Genomic DNA, 23,229 nt, shown 5'->3' with positions numbered 1-23,229 from the left:
TAACTCATCTAAACAATTTTTTACTGAAGAACTTTTCGATTGCAAATTCAATTTTAAATCTAAACATATTTTTCCAGATTTTTCTTCAAAACCTCATTATTTGGCTGAAATAAGCAAGTCAGTCAGCTGATTTACCTCAGAAGTTGGCACGTTTTGATCACTAAAACATATTCAAAAATGATTTTTTGTAATAAAAAGTCAAATAAAATAAATCAAAAAACTATTTTTTTGCAATTCCGTCGTGAAACTACTTACTTTTCCTGTCATTCTTGAACGACGAAATAGCCTACTTTTCTGTACCAAAAATAACAGAATCGAATAGCAACACTTTTCAAAATAAATGCTGAAAAGTTCTACTTTTCAGCACTGTATTGGGTGCTGAAAAATTGAACTTTTCAGCACTTGTTTCGAAAAGTAACATTTTTCAACATTTTTTTTGGTTTAAACGATTTATTGACAAAATACATGAAAATTCGACTTAAAATTTCACTCAATGGGTGTTTTTTGAAATTGCAAAAAATGTTGTATGGAACTCGTTGCAAAACTTGATTTTTTCAGCACTCGGTGAACCTCGTTGGATAAATGTACGACTCGTGCTGAAAAAATCCTCTTTTTGCAACTTGTTGCATAAACTACTATTTCTGTAAACTATTATGTTCTGAAATATTCACATTAAAGATTTTTAAATTCTCCCCCACCGTACGGTACCTTCGTGAGACTTTCTTTGACCAACTCTAAAAAAAGAAGGATTGGCCAAACGTGAAAGACAAATCTCTCTCATTATGGGGTGTCTCACCCTCCCCGTGGTGTGATTTCCCGGCAGCATTCCGAAACCTGGCCCTGCCAAATTCGACTTTCGACTGGAAATTGTTGGCCTGTTGTTTTGGGGCGACTTGTTATCAGTCGGAGCAAATCTTGCAGGTTCTACCGTTCCAGTCCCACCTTCCCTCCGGGTGCCAAGATCGAGGTGAGAATTTTAATGCATTATTCATCGAACAACTACTACTACTAACAGACATGTTCGTGTGTGATTCCGAGAAAATTGAAAATTCTGGGAAGAAAAAAAACCGAGACTTGGTTTTATGTTGAGACAAAATTCAACTGTCGCATTTTTGCTCTTCTATTCTAGAGCAATCTTGTAGAAAATTTGTTCCAACTCAGAATCTAAAAAAACAAAAAAAAAACAAGTCTGACTCTTCCTGGAAGCAAGACAAGAAAATCAAATTTGCCGGTGTTGTTGTCTCTGACCCCTGCTCAAATATTCATCACACCTTCACGTGTGCAAAAACCTTGAATTTGGCAATGCAGTTTGCATTGCATATCACTTAGACCACATTTGCATTAGGGCTGGCAAATGACCCTGAAACCCAGAATCGGTGACAAAATGTCGTACCTGTTTGCTGGCCTCGAGGCACTCCGCCTCCAGGCAGACCTCCTTCGTCAGATAGCTCGGGATGCGGGGCCACAGGGCGGCCAGGATGACTACGACCAGCACCAGCAGCAGGATCAGCAGGAACATGGTGACGAAGGGGCGTTCGGATTTTTTCGACACCTCGAACGTGGTCAGCACGCGGTCGTAGAAAGCTGTAAGGAGAAGAAAAAAAGATTTTAAATTAGATTGGTGAAAATTTAGGTGATTTTTACAATAAGTAATGTATTTTCAAACATAAACAGACTTATTAATAAAGTAGAGGTGATTATGATAAATTCCTGTAAATATACGACGTGTAACTTGCCGATTTTGCTACTTCTTTATTATGAATTATGAATCAAAATCCTTCATCAAACCACCACAGCGTTTGACGCCTCCCTCACGAAACCAATAGCAAAAGCTTCCTGTTCCTGCCTGCAATTATTATACCTAAATGCATGCAAAACGCATTAAAAAACGTTCCTTAATCCACATTTAGGTGGTGGTGCCTTCCTCGCATTCACAGCCTCAAAAAAGTGTATAAATAACGCTTATTTTTTATCAAAATATTTAAGATCAGGTCTCGAAAAAGTGTATTAAAAACACTAAAGTACTTTTAAATTTTAATAGGGTTGTCAGATCTTCAATCTTTTACCTATCCAACGGTAGATTCGGACAAATTTTTCATCAACATATTTGAGATCCGGCCTCAAAAAAGGTGTATAAATAACACTTAAGTGCTTATAACTTTTGATCGGGTTGTCAGATCTTCAATCTTTTGAACGCGTTGGAAAGGTCTTTCAAATACCTGTCTAACTATATATTGCATGACTTACAAAAACCACCCTTTTTACAATCTTCCGAAGTTTCGCGGAAATCGTTTTTTAACATAACTTTTGAAGTACTTTTCTAAACTCCATAACATTAACTAGGGTCTTGTGGGATCGAATGAGACCAAAACAGTCCAAATCGGTTCAGCCAGTCCGGAGATAATCGTGTGCATATTTTTCGGTGCACGAACTTACAGACATACACACGCACAGACATTTTTTCAGAATTTGATTCTGAGTCGATAGGTATACGTGAAGATGGGTCTACGAGGTCGAATAAAGAAGTTCATTTTTCGAGTGATTTTATAGCCTTTCCTCATTGAGGTGAGAAAGGCAAAAAGCATCTGTGAAATCTATTTTCCAAATATATCTACCAGGGGACGAAAGTCAAAATAGTAATTTACGGCATTAGCCCAAGTTTTTTTTTTTAAACATCTAAAATCAATACTTGAACTTTGAAGCTGGGATAAAAATCGTTAAGGTGTTACTAATTACAAAAAAAAAACAAATTATCTACGAAATTGACCAACTTTCTGCATTTTTAAAACTCAATAAATTCTGCAACAGGAAATCGAAAATCAAAACAGAACACAAGAGAACACCGCAGGTGGCACTAAAATCTATTCTATTATTTCTGGAAAAAGCATGACACGGCACAATTTAAGCCAGTATTTCTGTATGGCTCAAAAGATGAAGTGTTCGTTTCTTGAAACATATCCGAAAATTTCAAAACTAAAAATACGGATTTGAAAAATAGATATTTTGTGGAAAAAAAAATAAAAAATCGGCATTTTTTTGCGTATACCATTTTTATTATGGAAAGTCTTCATCAATACCTACAGCTTCGTCGAAGACACCAAATCGATCAGAAAATTCCTTCAAAAGATATAATTTTCGAACATTTTTGTACCATTTGTGTATGGACAGCTGCCAAAATTGTATGGGTGAACCAATGACACAACTGGGTTTCTTTGGTTATAGAGAAGGCCTCCCATTTTTTTTTACCAAATCAAAAATACAATTAAAAGTCATTTCCTGAAATCGAAATGAATTGCTTAACAATAACTTCGAACTACTTCTTTTTTTACGTGATTTAATTTTTTTGTATCTGAAAAATTTAGGAATCGTCCGTATGTTCAAATAACAATTTTAACATTTCCAAAGGACTATGAATATATTTAAATATCTGTATCTCGACTCAAGGCAGTTGTAAGTTATAATCAGGACTATTTATAAAAATTGCTTACACTAAAAAAAACTTCTAGGGGAAATTCTCGTATGTTTGGCAGGTTAAGCACTCGCTCCTAACTCCATCCAATTTGCTGATTTTCACTATTTAAACAACTAATTATGCAAAACTTTTGATAGAAACTTGCTTGCTCACTTCTCATTGAGCTATTTATCACTCGATTTCAGTTGAAAACGCTTTTAATTAGCTTTAATTGAATGTCAAAGTTCTGACCTGCCAACATTAGAGGCACGCTGGAATTAGATGCTGTTCCCCTACTTGTTTTTTTTTTTTTTTTTTTTTTTGGGATGGTGGTCCAGCCGCACATCGCGAGTTGAAAAAGAAATGACCATTTACGTCAAAAGATCCGTAGTTCCTCGATTCGCAACAATGGTCAATACAACCATAATCCGAAAACCGTTAGTTCAACAGATCAACGAATTTTGTCCGATATCATTACATTATTGATTGATCGAGACTCTATGGACAATTTGACATAAAAGAAAGAGATCAAATAGATTTGGAAAGCATACAGATTTATTTTAAATGCTAATGCTAAGTAACAAATCAATTGTACTATCCTAAAGTCCCACCTAAATCCCACATTGTGATAGTGAAAAAGTCACAGAAGCAACGGTGTCTTGTGCAATTGTGATATTTTCACTATCGGAGAACTACCTATAGTTCACGAAGACAGCTTATCGGTCAACGCTTAAGCCCTGGGGCTGCGACAAAGCGAGTTCTCGTAGCATGAAGTGGTGTCCATAGTGCTTATAAAAAAGAATTTATACCCAAATTTTAACTAATGCACTAGGATCAAATCATGCCCCTTGACTTTACAAGGCCCAGGGTAAAAAAAAACCTTCTACTTGTTTAGAAGGTTATTATGAACTTTTTTTTGTTCTACGAAAAACCTTAATTCTCTTATTTTATGCTTTTCTTCTTTACATTTTCGAATTTTTATGAGCATTTATCTAGTCTAGTTTTTTTTTTTCATATTGGTAGACCTGACCTAGTTTTCTCATAAAAGAGAGTTGCTCTAGATATTTTATTCTTATTTTTATTTATTTAAATGAAACTTGTTCCGTGCACTCCCTATACCATAAAGCCATTTTAGGCCATCAATTTTTCCATAAAATTGTGCAGGCTGGTTATACAAAAAAGGGCCTGCGAAAATTCGAAAATCTGTATCTTGAGAAATGATTTTCTGATCGTTTTGGTGTCTTTAGCAAAGTCACAAGTTATAATTTATTTCTCATTTAAACACCAAAAAATAAATTCCCAAAAAACGTAAATATTAAGTAACGATTTTCAAAGGGATTGAAATGCATTCTTTACGATAGATTTGAAAATGGTGCAATATCTGGGTGCGGAGCTTTGTTTTTTTAAATGAGTATAAAAATCATAAAAAATCTAAAATCAATTAGAGCAACAAATTTTTATTTGAACCGTTTTGAACTTCTATGCGTTTTTTTTATCGAAAAATTTTGATTTTTTTATTTAAAACGTATTTTATGAAGAAAAAGGGCTCCTGCCAATTTTTGTCTAATAGCTGAAAAATTTCCAACAATTTTCCTTTTATGACTTTGTTAATTGGACTGCTTATTGATGAGATACTGCAGGCTTAGAATTGAAATTTAGTGAAAATTTGTTTTTCCTAGTGTTACCCATTCCATCAATTTATCAAATGACGATATCTTGAAAAGTAAAAAATCTTTAAATAAAATTTGTACCAGCCTAATAACAAAACAAATTTGAAGACATGTGGTTGAATCATTGCCGAGATTTAGCTATTTGAAGTTAGCAGTTTCAAAAAACGGGTGCTACTGCTTTGATCAAATCGGCTCAAAATTTTTTAGAAGCCTCGTTAAAACAGTCTCGTGTGCATGACGAAGGCCGACTTTCAAAAAGTTTATTAAAAAAAAGTTAAAAATATTTGAAAATTATTTAGTTTGACAGTTTGTTTTTTTTTTAGCTTAATCGTCTCTTACTCAATTCAATTATGAAAAATCTTCATGAAACTTTCAGGAGTGATTGAAAATCATCTTTTAGGGGATTTAATTATAACTTAAATAACTTTCTGTAATATGAAATTTTGTGATTTTTTACATGCATGTAACCCCTTAATTATTTTGGAATGTGCACCCAGAACTGGGCATCGGTATACGAGAGGATAAAGAACATGGTTCGGTAGTAAAATGGCACTGTGAACGGACGGAGAGGATAAATCACGAAATTACCGTGCGTACTTTACTCGTGGGTTCATATTCCAAAAAAATCATCCTTCAACAAAAATCGATCCCGAGACCTTCGGCATATTGAACTGTGCCTTTGCCGTATCGGCCACCACGGTTCAATGATTCAGTGGCGTTCATTTGTTCATATAAACCACTCAATGGAACGAACTGTTTTAATGAACGAATGAACACGATTTGTTGTTGTTTTAGCGCGAGAGGTCTTTACTCTCGCCAAAAAGTACTTTCCTCTCGTTTCTTTTCGAGAGGACTATCCACATGGACTTTAACTTTGGGTGTGGGTCCGTTCACAGTATCTGTTTCATGCAATTATCGCAACGCAGTAGGCCCAGCCGCTTTATTGAATGTCATGCATTTCGGGGGTTCTCGAAAATACAAAAAATATTAAATGACAAGAAAGAACGATCAGACTAGAATTCCCAAATCGTCGACATGCCAACCGAGCAACGATGCTATATAATGGAATACGATCATGAAATCACTGATAAATAGAGAGATTTTCAAGAAATGTAACATAAAAAAATCACTCACCTTTCACCGCATTCCCCTTCTTGCTTTTCCCTGGCTTAAAAGGCGCCCCTGCCGCCCCTCCTCCAGCCCCTTCCGCGATATCAATCACCGACACTTCAATCCCATCCTTTCCCTTCACGAGATCCCCATTTTCCGCACAATCTTCCTCCCCACCACCGCCACCCCCACTATCCACCCCAATATCAGTCCCTCCCCCCTTCACCGGTGCCACTTTGAACTGACTTTGGCTCTGCTGCTGCTGCTGGAGCAACTTGGCCTCCTCGTCGGTCGTGTCGGTGGCGTTACTGCCCCGCTGGCTCAGGGCCAACTTCTTGCCGACCGGTTCCGAGCCGCCAAAGCGGACACTGGACCGGTTGCCGTTCATGTTGCTGTTCCGCCGGGGCGGATCGTCACCGGCCCCTCCAACGCCACTGCCGCCGTTAGCACCATTTCTGGCATTCTCTGCCATTTTGTACCGGGTTTTTTTAAACTTCAAAATTTTGACCAAGAAATTTGGTCACCGGGGATGAGACCGGGTTGGGCTGCGATGTGGACGCCGTGCGGTCAAGGTTGCTTTGATGAGTTTTGTCAGATTTTTTGTTTTTATTTTGCGTGACGTAGGACTACGTCGTGTTTTCGTTTTTTTCCTTTCTACAAAAAAATAAGATCGACGAGCACTTTGTCCGTGTTAAGATTTTCCTCACGTTTCCCCTCTCAAATTGTTATTTTTCCTCTCATTTCAACACAAATTCCGCGCGGAACCATTCATCTTCCGGAGATTTGAAGAATTCTTTGTTGGAGATCAACGCCGCGCCACTTGCCAGCTTCCCACTTCTTCCTCCAATAATAACTTTATGACGTTTGCTGACTGCTGCTGTTGGACTGGTTAGGGTGGCCACCGGCGACGATGACGGCGGCGAGGCGCACTCGGACACGTGCGAGGTGCAACATGGTGCTGGTGGTATTCTGAAAAAAGAGAAAGAAAGAGGAACATTTTAGAAAATGAAAAAAAAACTAGGTTTGTGATTTGTGGGTGGAGCGCGATAAGTGATGGGTTTTGTAGTGAGATGGAACGAGAAGAGATTTTGGATTTTTTTTTGCTGTTTTTTTGTGGGTGATTTAGGGCAGTTTTTAACAAGGTGCTAATGGAGCGATGTGGGGCGTAATTTAGAATTTTAGACGATTTTTTTTGCGGTTCTTGAAAGGGAGAAAAGATTGCTCAATGTGATAAACGTTTAAAATAGTGACTAATTGGTACACATTTCATATTTCAAAGAAAACAATGTCAATGCATAATTCATTGTCATAGTTTTGAAAACAGTTACACACTTAGATTTTTTACCGAATTTTTAACTGCTGAACAGTTAGGTACACTGAAAATGTCCGAATTCGGTAAACTTGTAAAGAAATTCCGTTATAAAGTTCGTCATTGTTCATTGTACAACCGATTTTCGGAAAATTTTGTTCATTTTGACAGATGGTTTACCGGTCTGAACTTTACCTATTTTTCAACAACCAAATTCGTTAAAAAATCTAAGTGTGTATGCTAGACATGGACTGACCTAATTTTGAAAAACAACTCGGGAAATCAGAAAAATAAAGCAAAAAGTTCAAATAATTCATAAGGTCAATGTATTTTTTTTAATTATTTTTTTACAAGCACTAGTTGTAAACGTAGCTGTCTTTGGTCGGTTTTCATTTCAAAATCTTAAAATTCATAAAGCTTGAAATTGTTAAACAATATCAAAAAAAAAACTTCTAAATTTCATGAAATTTTAAGTGCAGTCAGCTGAAAAAAAATTAGAGTGCATTCCTCCGCATTTACAATCATTTTTTAAATGTTTCAGCTAATTAAAAATAAAAATTGAAATAACAATCTATGGGCTCAACATTTGAATGAAAGTGCATTTAACACCTGTCCAGTTGTTTTGCAATCATTAGTTTTCAAAATATCCAATTATTGAAGAGATATTTTTTTCGCCAAAAAAAAACTTTTTGCGGTGCTGTAAATTGGAATTCCACAAAAATTGGAAATATTTTTGATCGATCCCAGAAAGGCTAAATAGGATTTTAAAGGCAGGAAAATACATTACTAATTGTGTTAAGTTGGTTAGATTTCAACTTCCTTTAAAATTTAGAACTTTTTTGAAAAAATATTTTTTGCCCCCTGATTTTTCGAACCGATTTGAAGGGGGGGGGGGGGGGAGGGCGACACAAGTTTTGAAAAATATTTGCAACGGCCTAACTGCCAGAATTTTGGTAAAATAAACAACATTTTAGCTAATTCAACACAAATTTTAGGTAGGACGAAATTGAATATGTCTTTGTCATTTTTTTCCGTGCAAAAGTATTTCAATTGAGAAAGACTTTGAAAAACAATAAATAGGGTATTTGTCCCTATTTTGGGCCTAGTACCTAAACTGGGCCTACCAATTTTTCTTTGACTAAATTGTGAATTTCAGCGACAATTTGCAGGAAACGGCCACTTGGGAATGATACATGCTATCATTAGCTTCAGTTGGTGGGCAATAGGGTGTAATATGGTTGTATGGAAAAAAATAAAGTTGTCCAAATTTAGCGAGCACAGCAATTTTTCAGTTCCTTTTGGGGTCCTAAACAACTCCCCAAAGTTTGGAATCGATTGGTTTAGTCCTCACTTTGCGCAAAGCGATTCAATTTTCCATATAAATTTCTATGAGAAAAACTATTTATTTGGATTGTGATATTTATAAAATCCACGTTTCACGCTGTACTTAAACCGGATTCATATTCGGATGCTCTGGAAGGTGCTCTACAACTTTCCCGAAGAGAGTATGGTGCTAACTTGCTCCTAAAAAAAGATACAGCGTGTTCAAAACTCGTCTAAAACGTGTTTTTTGCTCGAAAATCACGTTTTAGACGAGTTTTGAGGACGCTGTATCTTCTTTCAGGGACAAACTAGCACCATACTCTCTTCGGGAAAGTTGTAGAGCACCTTCCAGAGCATCCGAATATGAATCCGGTTTTAGTACAGCGTAAAACGTGGACTTTATAAATATCAAAATCCAAAAAAAATGGTTTTTCCCATACAAATTTATATGGAAAAATGAATCGCTTTACGCAAAGTGAGGACTAAACCAATCGTTCCCAAACTTTGGGGAGTTGTTTAGGACCCCAAAAGGAACTGAAAAATTGCTGTGCTGGAAAATCGATTTTGATATTACACCCTAGTGGGCAAGCATAATTAACTATTTCCTTTTAAGAAAGAAAAAACGGAATAAACATATCTCTCGTCAACTTTTCATGCTAAATTGTCAGTTGCCCATAGAGGGTGACGATTCTCGAGATTTTCAATTTCCCGGGAATCGAAAGTTGAATTTGGTCATTTCCCGGGAATTCCCGGGACCCGGGAGTGTTTTTTACTATACCAATAGTGGCAATAATTTAAAAGGAAAAGCAATAAATTTGTTTTTTTTTTTAAATTAAATTACTTACAATGTTTTCATTCTAATTCTATGAAACGTTATTTTAAGTATCCTTATTATTTGGAGGAACTATATGTACCATTTGATTTTTTTTTGAATCTGCAAATACAAGATCGTTTCTTGAGCTTTTTGGGACTCAAAATTTTAGTTTAACATGTTTATTTACAAATAATATATAATTTTCCTGTATCGAGATATTTGCAATATGATAAATAACGACTTAAACAACTATTTTTTCCTTTTTAATGTCAATTATAAATATTCATTGAAGAAAAATTTACAGTTATCCGGAAAACATTAGCTATACAAAGATCGCCAGAGTTTTTTCCCCGAAAATATAATCCTAGAGTTTTTTTTTTGAAAAGGAACGAAAAAGACAAAAGCTTAAAGGACCCTTTAAAAAAATTTCTAGAATTTAAAATTGTGGTTGACGAGAAACACAATATGACTTATTAACACCAAAAATGAAAATTACCTTTAAACACCCACATTAACTAAGGGTCTAAAAAAACAGACTATGAGGATTGCTATGCTCGAGAAAAAGCTTTCCCCTTTTTTAAAAAAAATAAAATTAAAAAAAATTCAAAGAAATTAGATTTTATATCTGGGAAGAAACAGCTAAGTATACTTTAAGGTAAATTTGTGGACCACATTTTTTGGCTTCTTTCAGTTATGATTGTTGGAATTTAAAATTTACACTTTCTGAATAAGAAGATTAGAGAAGAACTTGAACATCGAACATTTCACATACAATGTTCGAAACAATTTAGAATTCTTTAAATAATTTTCTGATTAGTTTATATAATTTTGCTTTGATATGTTGATATGTTCAAAATTTCCCGGGAGTCTCGACCGAGTTTCCCGGGAATCGAGCGGTCCAAAAATGGTCGATTACCCGGGATCTTTTTCCCGGGAATTCCCGCTCGTCACCCTCTAGTTGCCCATAAGGCCCAAAAGGTCCACTTTTGCTTACCGATTTTTGACAGCATCAAGGCTTTAATTTTTTTGTAATTGTCTACTCTATAACTTAGTTCCACATTGTTGCACTCTAAAAAAAACCCTGCAAAGCTACAAAAAACACGAAATTTTAAAATGATTTTTTTTGTTTTCAATTTCTCTTAAAATCATACGTTTTTTTTCGGAATTCTGAGTACGCCATCAAATCGGACGTCCAATTTGACACTGCAAATTATTGAAAAACACGTCTTTTTCTAATGTTCAAAAATGGAAGGGGTCGTACCGCCCCTCCGTCACGAGATATCGAAAAATGGAGTTCGGATTCGTGATTAGGGACGAAAATTACCCCTTAGGACAAAGTTTCACACAAATCGAATAGGGATCGGGGCAACTTTTTCTTTCCTTTTTCTTTTTTGTAGCGGATAATTCCTTAGGAGCCCTGGATAGAACCTCGTCGTTCTTACTAGCAATAGTGAGTAATAATAAGGTCACTGCAGTTTTATATCGCCCCTCTTTAAAATTGGCTCAAAAAATCATGAGGCAACCAATAAAAAAAAATTCAATGGATAATGATTTTTTGCAATTCCGGAAAACAGCACTCGTCATATTTTTATCCATCTTGGTAAACTCGTGCTAAAAAAATCTTTAATTTTCTCAATTTGTTGCAAAATGTTGCATATAAACTACTATTTTTGTTTTTTTTTTTACTATATTTATCATATTTGGACTCTTTTGAAAATATATATTTATATATTTATATATATTTGTATATTCCTTCTTATCTTTTTTAACTCTTAACATTCCACTACCAAACTAAACTAGATCTTTCTCTCCACCGTCTGCATAAAATAAATCCCCCTGACAATGACAAAATCATTTGCCGGCCCGTTCTACAACAAGCAAAGAGCAGCTACGACGTGACGTGACCGATGTTTTGTGAGCGTTATGATACATGCATGTGCCCGGCTCGCGGCGCTAAATTGACATACTTTTCGCGTGCGGTCTGACACTGCACTTTACACCGTACGGTTGCATTGCATTCCGCATATATCCCTCCGGGCGGGGTGTGACCATTATGGACAGTATTTTTGGTTCTCTTTTTGCACGTAAATTTACGTTAAATTTAAAGTTGGTCAAGTTTTGGGAAAAAGTAAGAACGAATTTTTGAGATTATTACAATATGTTTGTTTATGCTGAAAATGTTATGCATAAAAAAGAAAATTGTCATTTTCTTATCACCCCTCGTAACGAGCATTATGAATGAATCCCATTCATTAGGGGGCACAATCCCGTCAGTTTCGCACTCAATTTGTTATTTCAGAGAAACTCTTTTTTTCCTTCTCAACAGAAGAGGGCGCGCACTGTCAAGCTGTTTTTCGTGCTTTCGGGGTCGAAATAAAGTCCTCGGCAACAAGAACGTTCCATCGAATGAATTTATGATTTTTGGCTTGTTTGCAGATTTTGTTCTCGGAAAGACAGGGTAGTTTTTCCCGGCTCCACTGTCTGCCTGGAACTAGAACTAGAAACTGGAAAAGAAATTTGCATACTAAATTAGAAAACTGTTGGTCTGTTTGTCTAACTTTACGTAAAATGTCACACACGAACTCACATGGTTGGTGAGGGGAAAAGGATCGCACAAATGAGCCAACTAAGTGAACCCTTAATATTAATTTGGAGGAGATTTTACGGGCGGTCACGACCCTCGACTTGGGGCTGCAACTTTAGGACTATTGTCGAAAGCAAGGGTTTGACAGAGATGAATGGGCTTCATTTAAGCGAGGGATGCAAAATTAAGTTTTATTTGCTTTGTAAATTGGTTTGTCCCCAAATTGATTTGACACAATTTTGCGGTTAAGTGGAGGAAAGCCTTGAAAATCTCCTGAAGAATCGCTTAACCCTGATTTATCGCCAACTAATCACGCGCGTTGACAGGGCGGAAGTACTTCAAAGGAAATGCCGGAAGCCGTGAATCCCTGACCTTGCGCTGTTTAACACATGTCATTGCTAAGGCTTTGCCAGCGATGAACAGCAGTGATAGAGCAGGCTTCTTCTAGTGGACAGGTTCAGAGATGTGATAATCTTCTCGCTTGTGAGTAGCTGTTGAGAATTTGCACCTTCATTCATGGTGATTAATCTATGAGATTTTGCAGTAGATTGTGCAAAGAGGAAAGCTGCAGAGAAGGTCATGGTGGAGTTTTGATGGGTATCTAGTAGGAGATGATAGCCGAGCTTAGTTTAACAAATGTGATTGAAGTTAGTCTGAATACCAACCTTGAACCATTTTTAATTTATCATATCCAGTCTATGTCAAATAAATTTGAATTTGTAAATGTACCAATTTTCAGACTGCAAAAATAATTATTTATGATTTGTTTCTCAAAGTGAATTGTTTCTTGTTATTTATTTTTATTAATTAACAAGATTTTCTATAAAATGCAACCTGTAGAAAGTCTCATATAGTTACAAAGTTATGATTAAAAGAAAAAAAAGTTTTTCATAAAATCGTCATAAAAGAGGGCGGTGCCAAAAATAGAGGGATGGTCCAATCAGCACCAAATTTGGGATTTCTGTTAACTATCTATAGATAAACGTTCCCTCCAAGTTTGGTCCAAAGGTCGAGTCCAAAAGTGTACTCACAGTTGACCTGGAATTACCCATATAGATTGCACAAATTTTCCAATTATTCACGAAAAAAGTAGTATCCAGCTGCGTGTCAAAGGCCTGAGTGTAAAGTAAGTTTTGAATTATTTTTAAATTAATATTTCATGTAATATTACACCCTGAAATATGTAGCCCATCAGTATGGGAAACCTACTTGACCGAAATGTCAAGCTCATATATGCGTTTATCCTTTCCATTCTTCATCGGTCTGACGGTCGAGCGGGTTAAGGCGGCAGTCCTTACTGTTGGTGCTGGGTTTGAATCCCGTCGGTTGCATTTTTTTGTGTTTACAAAAATTGTACATGCAGCGTGTAATATTAAGTGTCTTTTTTCACAAAAGAGATATGCATGCTTTTGCATGCGATTTTACATTGGGTTTTTTTTTGCTGTGTTGATGAAATCTGCTGTATTTAGCACAAAAATCATCCAAATCTTAATCGCTTCGTCTGACAGCAAAAAATATTTTATACATGAAAGCTTAAAGCTGTAAAAGGCCTGGGTGTAGAAATGTGTTAATATGTAAATTCACGTGGTTTTCATGTAATATTACTCAAATTTATGCTGTAAAATACGAATTACACTTGCTTAAGGTATTATTTCCTTAAAGATTTTGTTTCAAATACAGCTTCAAAATTACAAAAAGGGGCAGTAATGCGAAATTTATCTGTAAAATTTCATATTATTCAACAAAAATTATGGTAAAATTACATTAAAAAAGAGGTAACTGACACCTTCACATATTACTCAATTGAAACTAACCCCTTTGGAGTAATAGATATAAAATCACTGAACGACATAAATTAAACGAACTTGAAGTTGCTCAATTTGACCACGAAAATGAAAAAAATCGAACTATACAAAAAATCAGCAGAGTTGCGTAAAACCCCTCGTTATAAAACCAACCAATTAATTTAAAAAAATCCCTACCCAAGGTCAACAGCTATCCTAAGAAAAACCCTCAAAATAAAGTAACAGCAGCTGCATTCCGCTTTCGCATTTCGACCTATAATTCACTTTTTAGGGTGGGACGTCGGATTTATTTATTATCAAGCAGTTGCACTCCAACAAGCAAAATTAAGGGGCAGGGGTGGTGTTGGACGGTGCAATAAATAATATCTCTTTCGGCCAAAAGCACAAATCTCCACTTTCTTCACGGTAGCAGGCAAGCGGTGGGAGCAGGGATTGCTTATTTGATCAAGTAATCAACACTTGGCGTGTTGGAATCGACACTTATGGAGGGGGAGGTTCGGGCGAGGAGTTACGAAAATAAACCAATCCGAAGTAATTATAGCAATTAGCTAAAGTACACTTTTTTAAGCGGGGAAAAGTCGAAAATTACCACAATATCTCGTAAATTGAATGGATGCGAAGAGTTTGGTGTAGGTGTCGAAAGAATTTGTTCGATATTGGATATGACACCAAAGTTGTTACTTGATAAACTAGTTTTTATTTTGAATTGTTGACCTGAGTTATTCTGCCCTGCATTTGAAGTGGCACAGCTCCAATGAGGCATGCAAATTTGCTGATATTATTTGCACATGACAACATCTATTTCTATATCCAATTCCGTTCTGGCAAAGGTTTCATTTGCAACCGTGAGTACAACTTTTGCGATATATGCATTTCAACACCAGAATGTGAAGTAAAACAATTGAAATGTAAATGAAAAGTGGGTCAAATGGGGTGAAATAGCAATTCAAAATGTATAGAAACAAATCTAAAGAAAATTTTAACTTGGACATCTGTGGCAAAAAAAAACAAATATCAACGATGGAAATCTTAAAATTTTAAAGAACCCCACAATCTTCGACGTCTCCATAAACCAGTTCTGAAATCAAGCTCACCGGATGAGGGCAGCACCAATCTGGGCCAAGTTTCTTTTGATTTGCAAGATCTCGTCCCTTTTCCCTTGAAAAGGGTGGCGCCGATGATAGAAGTCCACCCAGAATGAATTGACCATCCTACGGATATAATTTTCCTCCCCCCAGAACGAGAGTTGAGTTGAAGAACGTTGGTACAAACAACAATACATTTAGTGCTCTTTCTCTTCACCACCCCCTTGAGAACACTCGAGTGACCAACGGCGATGAAAGCCACCACCACCCCCCAGGGCAGGGTTAATTTATTAGATATTCAACAGTTATTTTTCATAAGAAACAACCGAACCAGCGGTGGTGGTGGACGACCAAGAACTGCTCTGCTGGACACAGCGTTCGGAGTTATTCACTGGTGATTTTATTTTTTGCTTCTGACTTTTCTGGAGAAAGTGGATCTCGAGGAGGTAGAAGTTTCTAAATTGGAAGGGAAATTTAATTCAATGGTCGCAACGCTTGCTCAGAGTATATCCTTCGCTTATATCTCCCCAAACCCCTTTAACCGTGGAGATTTTCTTTTGTGCCCTTAAAAAAGTCAATCAGTTATCAATTCCTAGGCAACCTGTTCTGGAGAATCATCATATATACATGGCGAAATCCAGTCTGCAACCCGTTAAAATCACCCTTCAAGCGAAGCGAAAATTTGATTTTAAATCTAGGTCTAGAAAAGTCACCCACCTAGATTTTACATTTGAACACAAAGACTTGGACACTTTGATTTGAATTCTTAGATTTGGACAATTTAATTTGACCTTTAACACAAGGATTTGAAAGGACTTAGACATGGGCAATAAGAAATGAACTTGGGCACTTGACCATTGACTGTTGGAATTGAGCACTTGGATTTGGACACTAGAACTTGGACAATTGGAATTAGTCTTTGCATGGATTTTAGACTTAAGACTTGGATACCACACTTATAATTTGGACTTGGGCTCATGGATTTAGATTCGAAAATTTTAACATGGGAGCAGTTCTCTCAGATTTCGGTCATTCGATTTTTTTTTTGTATTGTTTAATCCGACTGAAACTTTTTTGGTGCCTTCGGTATGCCTAAAGAAGCCATTTTGCATCATTAGTTTGTCCATATAATTTTCCATACAAATTTGGCAACCGTTCATACAAAAACGTTATATGAAAATTCAAAAATCTGTATCTTTTGAAGGAATTTTTTGATCAATTTGGTGTCTTCGGCAAAGTTGTAGGTATGGATACGGACTACAATGAAAAAAAAAATTATACACGGTAAAAATTTTTTGGTGATTTTTTATTTAACTTTTTGTCACTAAAACTTGATTTGCAAAAAAAACACTATTTTTTTCATTTTTTGATATGTTTTAGAGGACATCAAATGCCAACTTTTCAGAAATTTCCAGGTTGTGCAAAAAATCTTTGACCGAGTTATGAATTTTTTAATCAATACTGATTTTTTCTAAAAATTGAAATATTGGTCGAAAAAAAATTTCAACTTCATTTTTCGATGTAAAATCAAATTTGCAATCAAAAAGTACTTTAGTGAAATTTTGATAAAGTGCACCGTTTTCAAGTTAAGGCCATTTTTAGGTAACTTTTTTGAAAATAGTCGCAGTTTTTCATTTTTTTAAATTAGTGCACATGTTTGCCCACCTTTGAAAAAAATATTTTTGAAAAGCTGAGAAAATTCTCTATATTTAGCTTTTTTAAACTTTGTTGATACCTCAGTTGCTGAGATATTGCCATCCAAAGTTATAAAAACATGAAAATTGATGTTTTCCAAGTCTCACCCAAACATCCCACCATTTTCTAACGTCGATATCTCGGCAACTAATGGTCCGATTTACAATGTTAAAATATGAAACATTCGTGAAATTTTCCAATCTTTTCGAAAACAATATTTAAAAAATCAAGACTAACATTTCAAAAGGGCCAAATATTCAATATAACGCCCTTTTAAAATGTTAGTCTTGTTTTAAAATTTTTTAAAATATTTTTTTCGAAAAGATCGGAAAATTTCACGAATGTTTCATCGTTTAACATTGTAAATCGGACCATTAGTTGCCGAGATATCGACGTTAGAAAATGGTGGGTTGTTTTCGTGAGACTTAGAAAACATCAATTTTCATGTTTTTAAACATTTGGATGGCAATATCTCAGCAACTGAGGATCGTATCAAAAAAGTTTAAAAAAGCAAAATATAGAGAATTTTCTCAGTTTTCAAAAATATTTTTTCAAAAGTGGGCAAACATGTGCACTTATTAAAAAAAATGAAAAACTGAGACTTTTTTCATCATTCCTAAAAATGGCCTTAACTTGAAAACGGTGCACTTTATCAAAATTTCACTAAAGTAGTTTTTGATTGCAAATTTGATTTCATTTCGAAAAATTAAGTTGAAAAATTTTTGCGACCAATATTTCAATTTTTAGAAAACATCAGTATTGATTAAAAAATTCATAACTTGGTCAAAGATTTTTTGCACAATCTGGAAATTTCTGAAAAGTTGGCATTTGATGTCCTCTAAAACATATCAAAAAATGAAAAAAAAAAATAAAAATGGTATTTTTTGCAAATCAAGTTTTAGTGACAAAAAGTTAAATAAAAAATCACCAAATTTTTTTTACCGTGTATAATTTTTTTTCAGTGTAGTCCGTATCCATACCTACAACTTTGACGAAGACACCAAATCAATCAAAAAATTCCTTCAAAAGATACAGATTTTTGAATTTTCATATATCGTTTTTGTATGGACAGCTGCCAAATTTGTATGGAAAATTATATGGACAAACTAATGATGCAAAATGGCTTCTTTGGGCATACCGAAGGCACCAAAAAAGTTTCAGTCGGATTAAAAAATACAAAAATTAAAATTCTAAAAAAAAACCGATTTCGTAGAGAATTGCTCATCCCATGGGCACTTAGACTAGGACCTTGAATTGGACTTGGGCACTTGGGTAATTGAACGCCTTGACTTGGGCACTTGTTTTTGATCTCATGAACTCTTGTAATTTGAGATTTGGACACTTGAAATAGATCTGGCATCCTTGGACTTGGGCACTTAAATATGAACTAAGTTTTAATTTACTTGCATACATGATATATGCTTCTGGACTTAGACTTAGATAACTTGTTTATAGAAATTTACTTTAGAAAACTTGGGCACCTAGATTCTGATAGTTGGAAATGGACCTATGTTCTGAATGCATGAATGCCTGACATTATAGCATAGGCACTTAGACTAGGACCTTAAATTCGCCTTGGGCACTTGGATTGGGAAACTCGTATTTGGATACTTTAACTTGAGCAGACTTGGGCACTTGAATTTGAGATCAGGAACACTTGTCATTTGAGATTTATGACTTGGACTAAACCTTAAGTTGAATCTGGCATCTCTGGACTTGAGCACTTAAATATAAACTAAGTGTTTATCCACTTGTAAACTTGATATGTGCTTCTGGACTTAGACTTGGATAACTTGTTTATGGAAATTTAGTCTTGAAAACTAGACAGTGTGCTCTTGGAGTTGGGCACTTGAACATGGACTTTTAGACGAGGACTCCTAAATTTGGATAGTTCGAATTGGACCTTTGTTCTGGATGCATGGACTCTAGACATTATAACATGGCCACTTAGAATAGGACCTTGAATTACACTTGGGCACTTGGATTGGGATACTTTTACTTGGGCACTTGTATTTGAGATCATGAACTCTTGTAATTTGAGATTTGGGTACTTGGAATAGACCTTAAGTTGAACCTGGACTTTGATCTGGCATCCTTGGACTTGGGCACTTAAAAATGAACTAAGTGTTCATCAACTTGCACAATGGAAATGAGCACTTAACGTGAAGTTCATGGGCACTTGTAATTCAAAAAACTAAATCAACTCTCATTCCACACTCTCCACCAGCTCGGGGCGCTTCCTACCAAGAATCCAAATTCTTCCACTAGAGCACCGAAGAGAAGCTGCGAACGGAGCAAAACCGGTCAGAGGTCAGCAGCAGCAGTCCAGCAGCGGGTGGCGTTGCCGCTGGACCAAGAACTACCCCCTCCGATGGTGCGGCGCTGGAGAGTGTCAGGGAAATGAATGGCCAAAATTGCCGGCAACGGCTGCAAATGGGATTCTAGAGAGAGAAGGAAGGTGGGGGTGGTAAATGTATTATTCATAATCTTTGCCTCTTTTTTATTCTTTTCTTTTTTTTCTCGCGTACGTATGCATATCCGGTGCGGGTTGGAGACCACTTCTCAAGGGCGAGCGGTTGGCGGAAGCAAAACAGATGTAATCATTGGCGAAAAAATAAACTGGGGCAAATTTGCACTGAATAGAAAGTGACTTCATTCCAGGGACAGTGCTCAGTGGGGTTTCAGGGTTTATGGGTAATTTCGGTGATCATTGGGCAAAACCAGTTATTATGATATAAATATTTTGGAGAAAATTATACGGAATAAGATCTTGAGAAAGAATTGTGTGTATTCGTTCATTGAAACAGTCCATCCATTCCATTGAGTGGTTTATATTGGCAATTGATAAGTCAAAGGTCTTGGGTTCGATTCTCGATAACATTTTTTTTATGGATTATTTTTCTTAGAGTGAACTTCCCGTTCTTCAAATGCTCTCAACTCAAAAACAATAAGAAACGATTTGTTTTTTGAAATTCTTTAGGTCAAACGGTTGCAAATTAATTCAAGATTTTAATAAATCGTAGAAATAACAAATTAAGAATAAAACAAACAAAAACTAATATCCATAAAAATACAAACAAGTGGAACAATTCCCAATCCTATTTGTTCAACCACCGACAAAAAAAAACTTTCCCAAAACATCAAAGGGTTCAACGGCAGCAACACTTTGCCCGCCAAATCAACCACACCGAATTTGTGTCCTCTCCATTTGGCCCTATTCAATTATGCAGAAAAGCACGCACTATCCCCCACGTAGAACGGAAAAGAGCCTTGAAATCATACACAAATTACAAGCGGGCCGTACGAAAAAAAAGCCCCCAAAAACAATGACCACACAGCAAAAATCGAGGAACCAAAACAAAACACTTCAAAGAATCCCCGATTTATGGTTGGCAAAAGTGACGCAAGCGACGCAAGTTTTTTTTTGTACAACGTTTCGGCTTACTATGGAGACTTCTCCAGGGTTTCATGATCCCATTACTTACGAATTCACGTTACAACGTTTCGACTACCTTTTAAGTCTTCTTCAGGGTTCAAAGAGTGTTCAGTTTAGGTTTCAAAACACATTTTAACAGTCTTTTACGCCACTTTCACGTTTCCCATGACATTCCCAAACGTAAAAGCCTTTCTTTTTCCAGTCAGCACGAGAAAAAAAAATTACGACAAAAACCAATGGACCGAGAGCCTTTGTGACTGTTGCTGCTGCTGCCCTTGCTTTCGCTATCGCCCACCAGAGGTCATTATCGTAAACAAGTTTCCCCATTAATTTCGTCCCCGGACTAACTCTGTCCGGGTGGCCGTCGCAGGCCCCACTATCATCTCGCTAGGACCATCAAATTTCGTATGCATGGCTGTGTGTCCGTCCGTATGTGTGGATTTGCTCTGATTTGGTGCAAATTTTCGGTAATAGTGAGCGTCCGTCCGTCCTTGCCCTGCCCGACGTGGAGTGGACCTCTTGGAGGGCATGGTCAACCGGCGACACCGAAAATGTGGCCCGTGTGTCATCCACGGTTGGCCGCGCCAAACGGGGTGCCTTCCGGATTACGAACACTGGCAAAAATGTGTGAAAATTTTATGAGTTTTAAATTTATCGTGAAATTTGTAAAATAATTATTAAAAAAAATCGGAATAATTTCCTGTTCGTCCTTACTTTTCAAAGAATCTACCATGCGATTTTTCTCCGTGTACTTCTGAAGTCATTTCGTCGATGGTCTTAGCAAGATTCATGGCTAGCGATGAGAGTCGTCAGCATATTCTCCGACAAATTAATGCAATGCTTAGGATGGAGCGAAACTGAAGTACTGAGATAGCGAACGCAGCAAATAATTGAATGTGTTGTGACGATTAGGGGATAGCTTTGAAGAGGTATGAACGATATTAGTACTTCGTGTATTAGATAACTTAATTAATTGATTAATTAGCCTACCAACCGTAACAAACTGAAATTATTCCAAAGTTACCTTAATTTATATGTCAATTTTCATTATAATGAAAAGTGACTGAATCGCCTCGAAAATCTAATAATAAAGCAGTTCATTGCATGCAAGCAGAACGAAACTTGCGTGCAATATCGACGATACTGCCTAGCGACATCTAGTGGTGAATAGAACAAGCTCGTTAGCAGAGTGGATTTTTGAGTGTTGCACTCAAAAGCGCAGTTTAAAATCGAATGTCAAGGTGAACCTATGGTCCTAAAGGTCACACAGCTGCCGATATGCTTCACACCTTTAATTACGGATCAATGAACGCCCCCCGACTAGAGGATTGCGCGATCTTTTGTTCAAGCTATCAAGCGCATAGCTTCTGTTCTGTAATCGGAGATTTAATGGCACAACTCAGACGCAAAACAATTGATACGGGGTAGAGCTGCGCGCTCACCAATACCGCAACTTAAAAGGTGAGAACCTTTAACACAGTGAATTTAATCAATCGAAACGAGTCGCTGCTGTTGCTACTGTTGGTGTGTGGGAGTGCGATTTCGTTCCCATCAATCAACAGTGTAAATATTACGTGAGAGACGGAGTAGCAAAAAATAAAAACAGTAAAACATGGATAACCACAATCAGTAAAACTACTCAACACACACAAATGCACGGGGTTAAGTGGGAACACTGTAGAGGCTGTGAAGTTACATCAATTTGGATGCAAAAAAAAGAAGCAGGGCAGATTGATTTAATTGAAACAAATAAACCGGTAATTAGCGGGTCGGCTACAGGCCGGGATCATTCGAATAATTGGCGGTGGGTTGGGCACTTCGGTGCGGCGAAATGGTTTGCTGGGAATTCTGGGAAAAATGGTTGACAACAAAAAAGCAAGGCAATTAACAGAATTAAATTTAATATTAAAATCAATTCAAAATTCAATATAAAACTTGAAACCATATGTACCGACTAAATAGAGTTGAGCTTTATCTCAATTTAAAACAGAAGCTCCTTGGAATACTTGATGATAGCAGAGGGGCTGAATAGGTGATAAAGGACTTGGAAAAAATTCACTTCGGATAATCGAATCACAAAAAAATCGTTGTCTTTTTTTGATTGTCGATTTTAGTATTTTAGTATTTTAGTATTTTAGTATTTTAGTATTTTAGTATTTTAGTATTTTAGTATTTTAGTATTTTAGTATTTTAGTATTTTAGTATTTTAGTATTTTAGTATTTTAGTATTTTAGTATTGTAGTATTTTAGTATTTTAGTATTTTAGTATTTTAGTATTTTAGTATTTTAGTATTTTAGTAATGTTTTTTTTTGCGTTTTGCGGTTCGTTGTGAAACTAATGACTGTTCACGATCAAAAGAAAACAATTTAATGCCCGTTTGTCTGTGAAAATACCATCAAAATCCGTTCAATCTCATACTCAATGTTGATTCGTAAAACACGATTTGAAAATCGCTTTAAACAACATTTGACTATGTTCATTCGACAAAAATCGCACCCACAAAAACATAACCTCAAAATCCAGTAAAAACCATAAATTATTATCGAATCACTTCCCGCCCCTCGCCACTTTCCCGTTTCAAACTAAAATTCAAACACAAAAACCATTGTTCTAACCCCACCGGAATTTCCAAACGCAACTTTCTGATTGATTGATCAAGCGCGATTAAATCGATGCCGATCAAAATTCAGTGAACCGCCGCTAGTTGGCAACGGGGGGTCAAAATGTTGTGAATGAGTGCGTTTTTTGTTCATTCATTGCTCACTAAATACTTTATGCTAGCGAGTACACAAGCGCGCCTTTTTTTTCGCCATTCATAGTCGGTCGTCTTCTGATGGGGCGCTTCCGGACTAGATTCATTCATTTTCAAAGCGGAATAACATAAAAGAACGTTCCTAAGAGTGGGTGATTAAGTCGGGCTGGGCTGGGAATAAGTTTCAAATTTGG

The 23,229-nt window shown here is 36.3% G+C and overlaps 1 protein-coding gene across 3 annotated transcripts in view; it reads right to left on the bottom strand.

Annotated features, from left to right (window-relative positions):
* The window catches only part of LOC120432411 (protein gone early), a 205,885-nt gene that overhangs the window by 135,781 nt on the left and 46,875 nt on the right, over window positions 1-23,229 (bottom strand). For all 3 annotated transcript variants that reach the window (XM_039597623.2, XM_039597628.2, XM_052706359.1), the window contains 2 exons: window positions 6,256-7,200; window positions 1,394-1,584 (listed from right to left, as the gene is read on the bottom strand). In XM_039597623.2, coding sequence (XP_039453557.1) covers window positions 1,394-1,584; window positions 6,256-6,703 — 639 coding nt within the window. In that variant the 5' untranslated portion in view covers window positions 6,704-7,200. The remainder of the gene's footprint in view (window positions 1-1,393; window positions 1,585-6,255; window positions 7,201-23,229) is intronic.

Source organism: Culex pipiens, chromosome 1, assembly GCF_016801865.2.
Source record: "Culex pipiens pallens isolate TS chromosome 1, TS_CPP_V2, whole genome shotgun sequence".
Lineage (NCBI taxonomy): Eukaryota > Metazoa > Arthropoda > Insecta > Diptera > Culicidae > Culex > Culex pipiens.
This window is presented reverse-complemented; position numbering and strand designations above follow the sequence as displayed.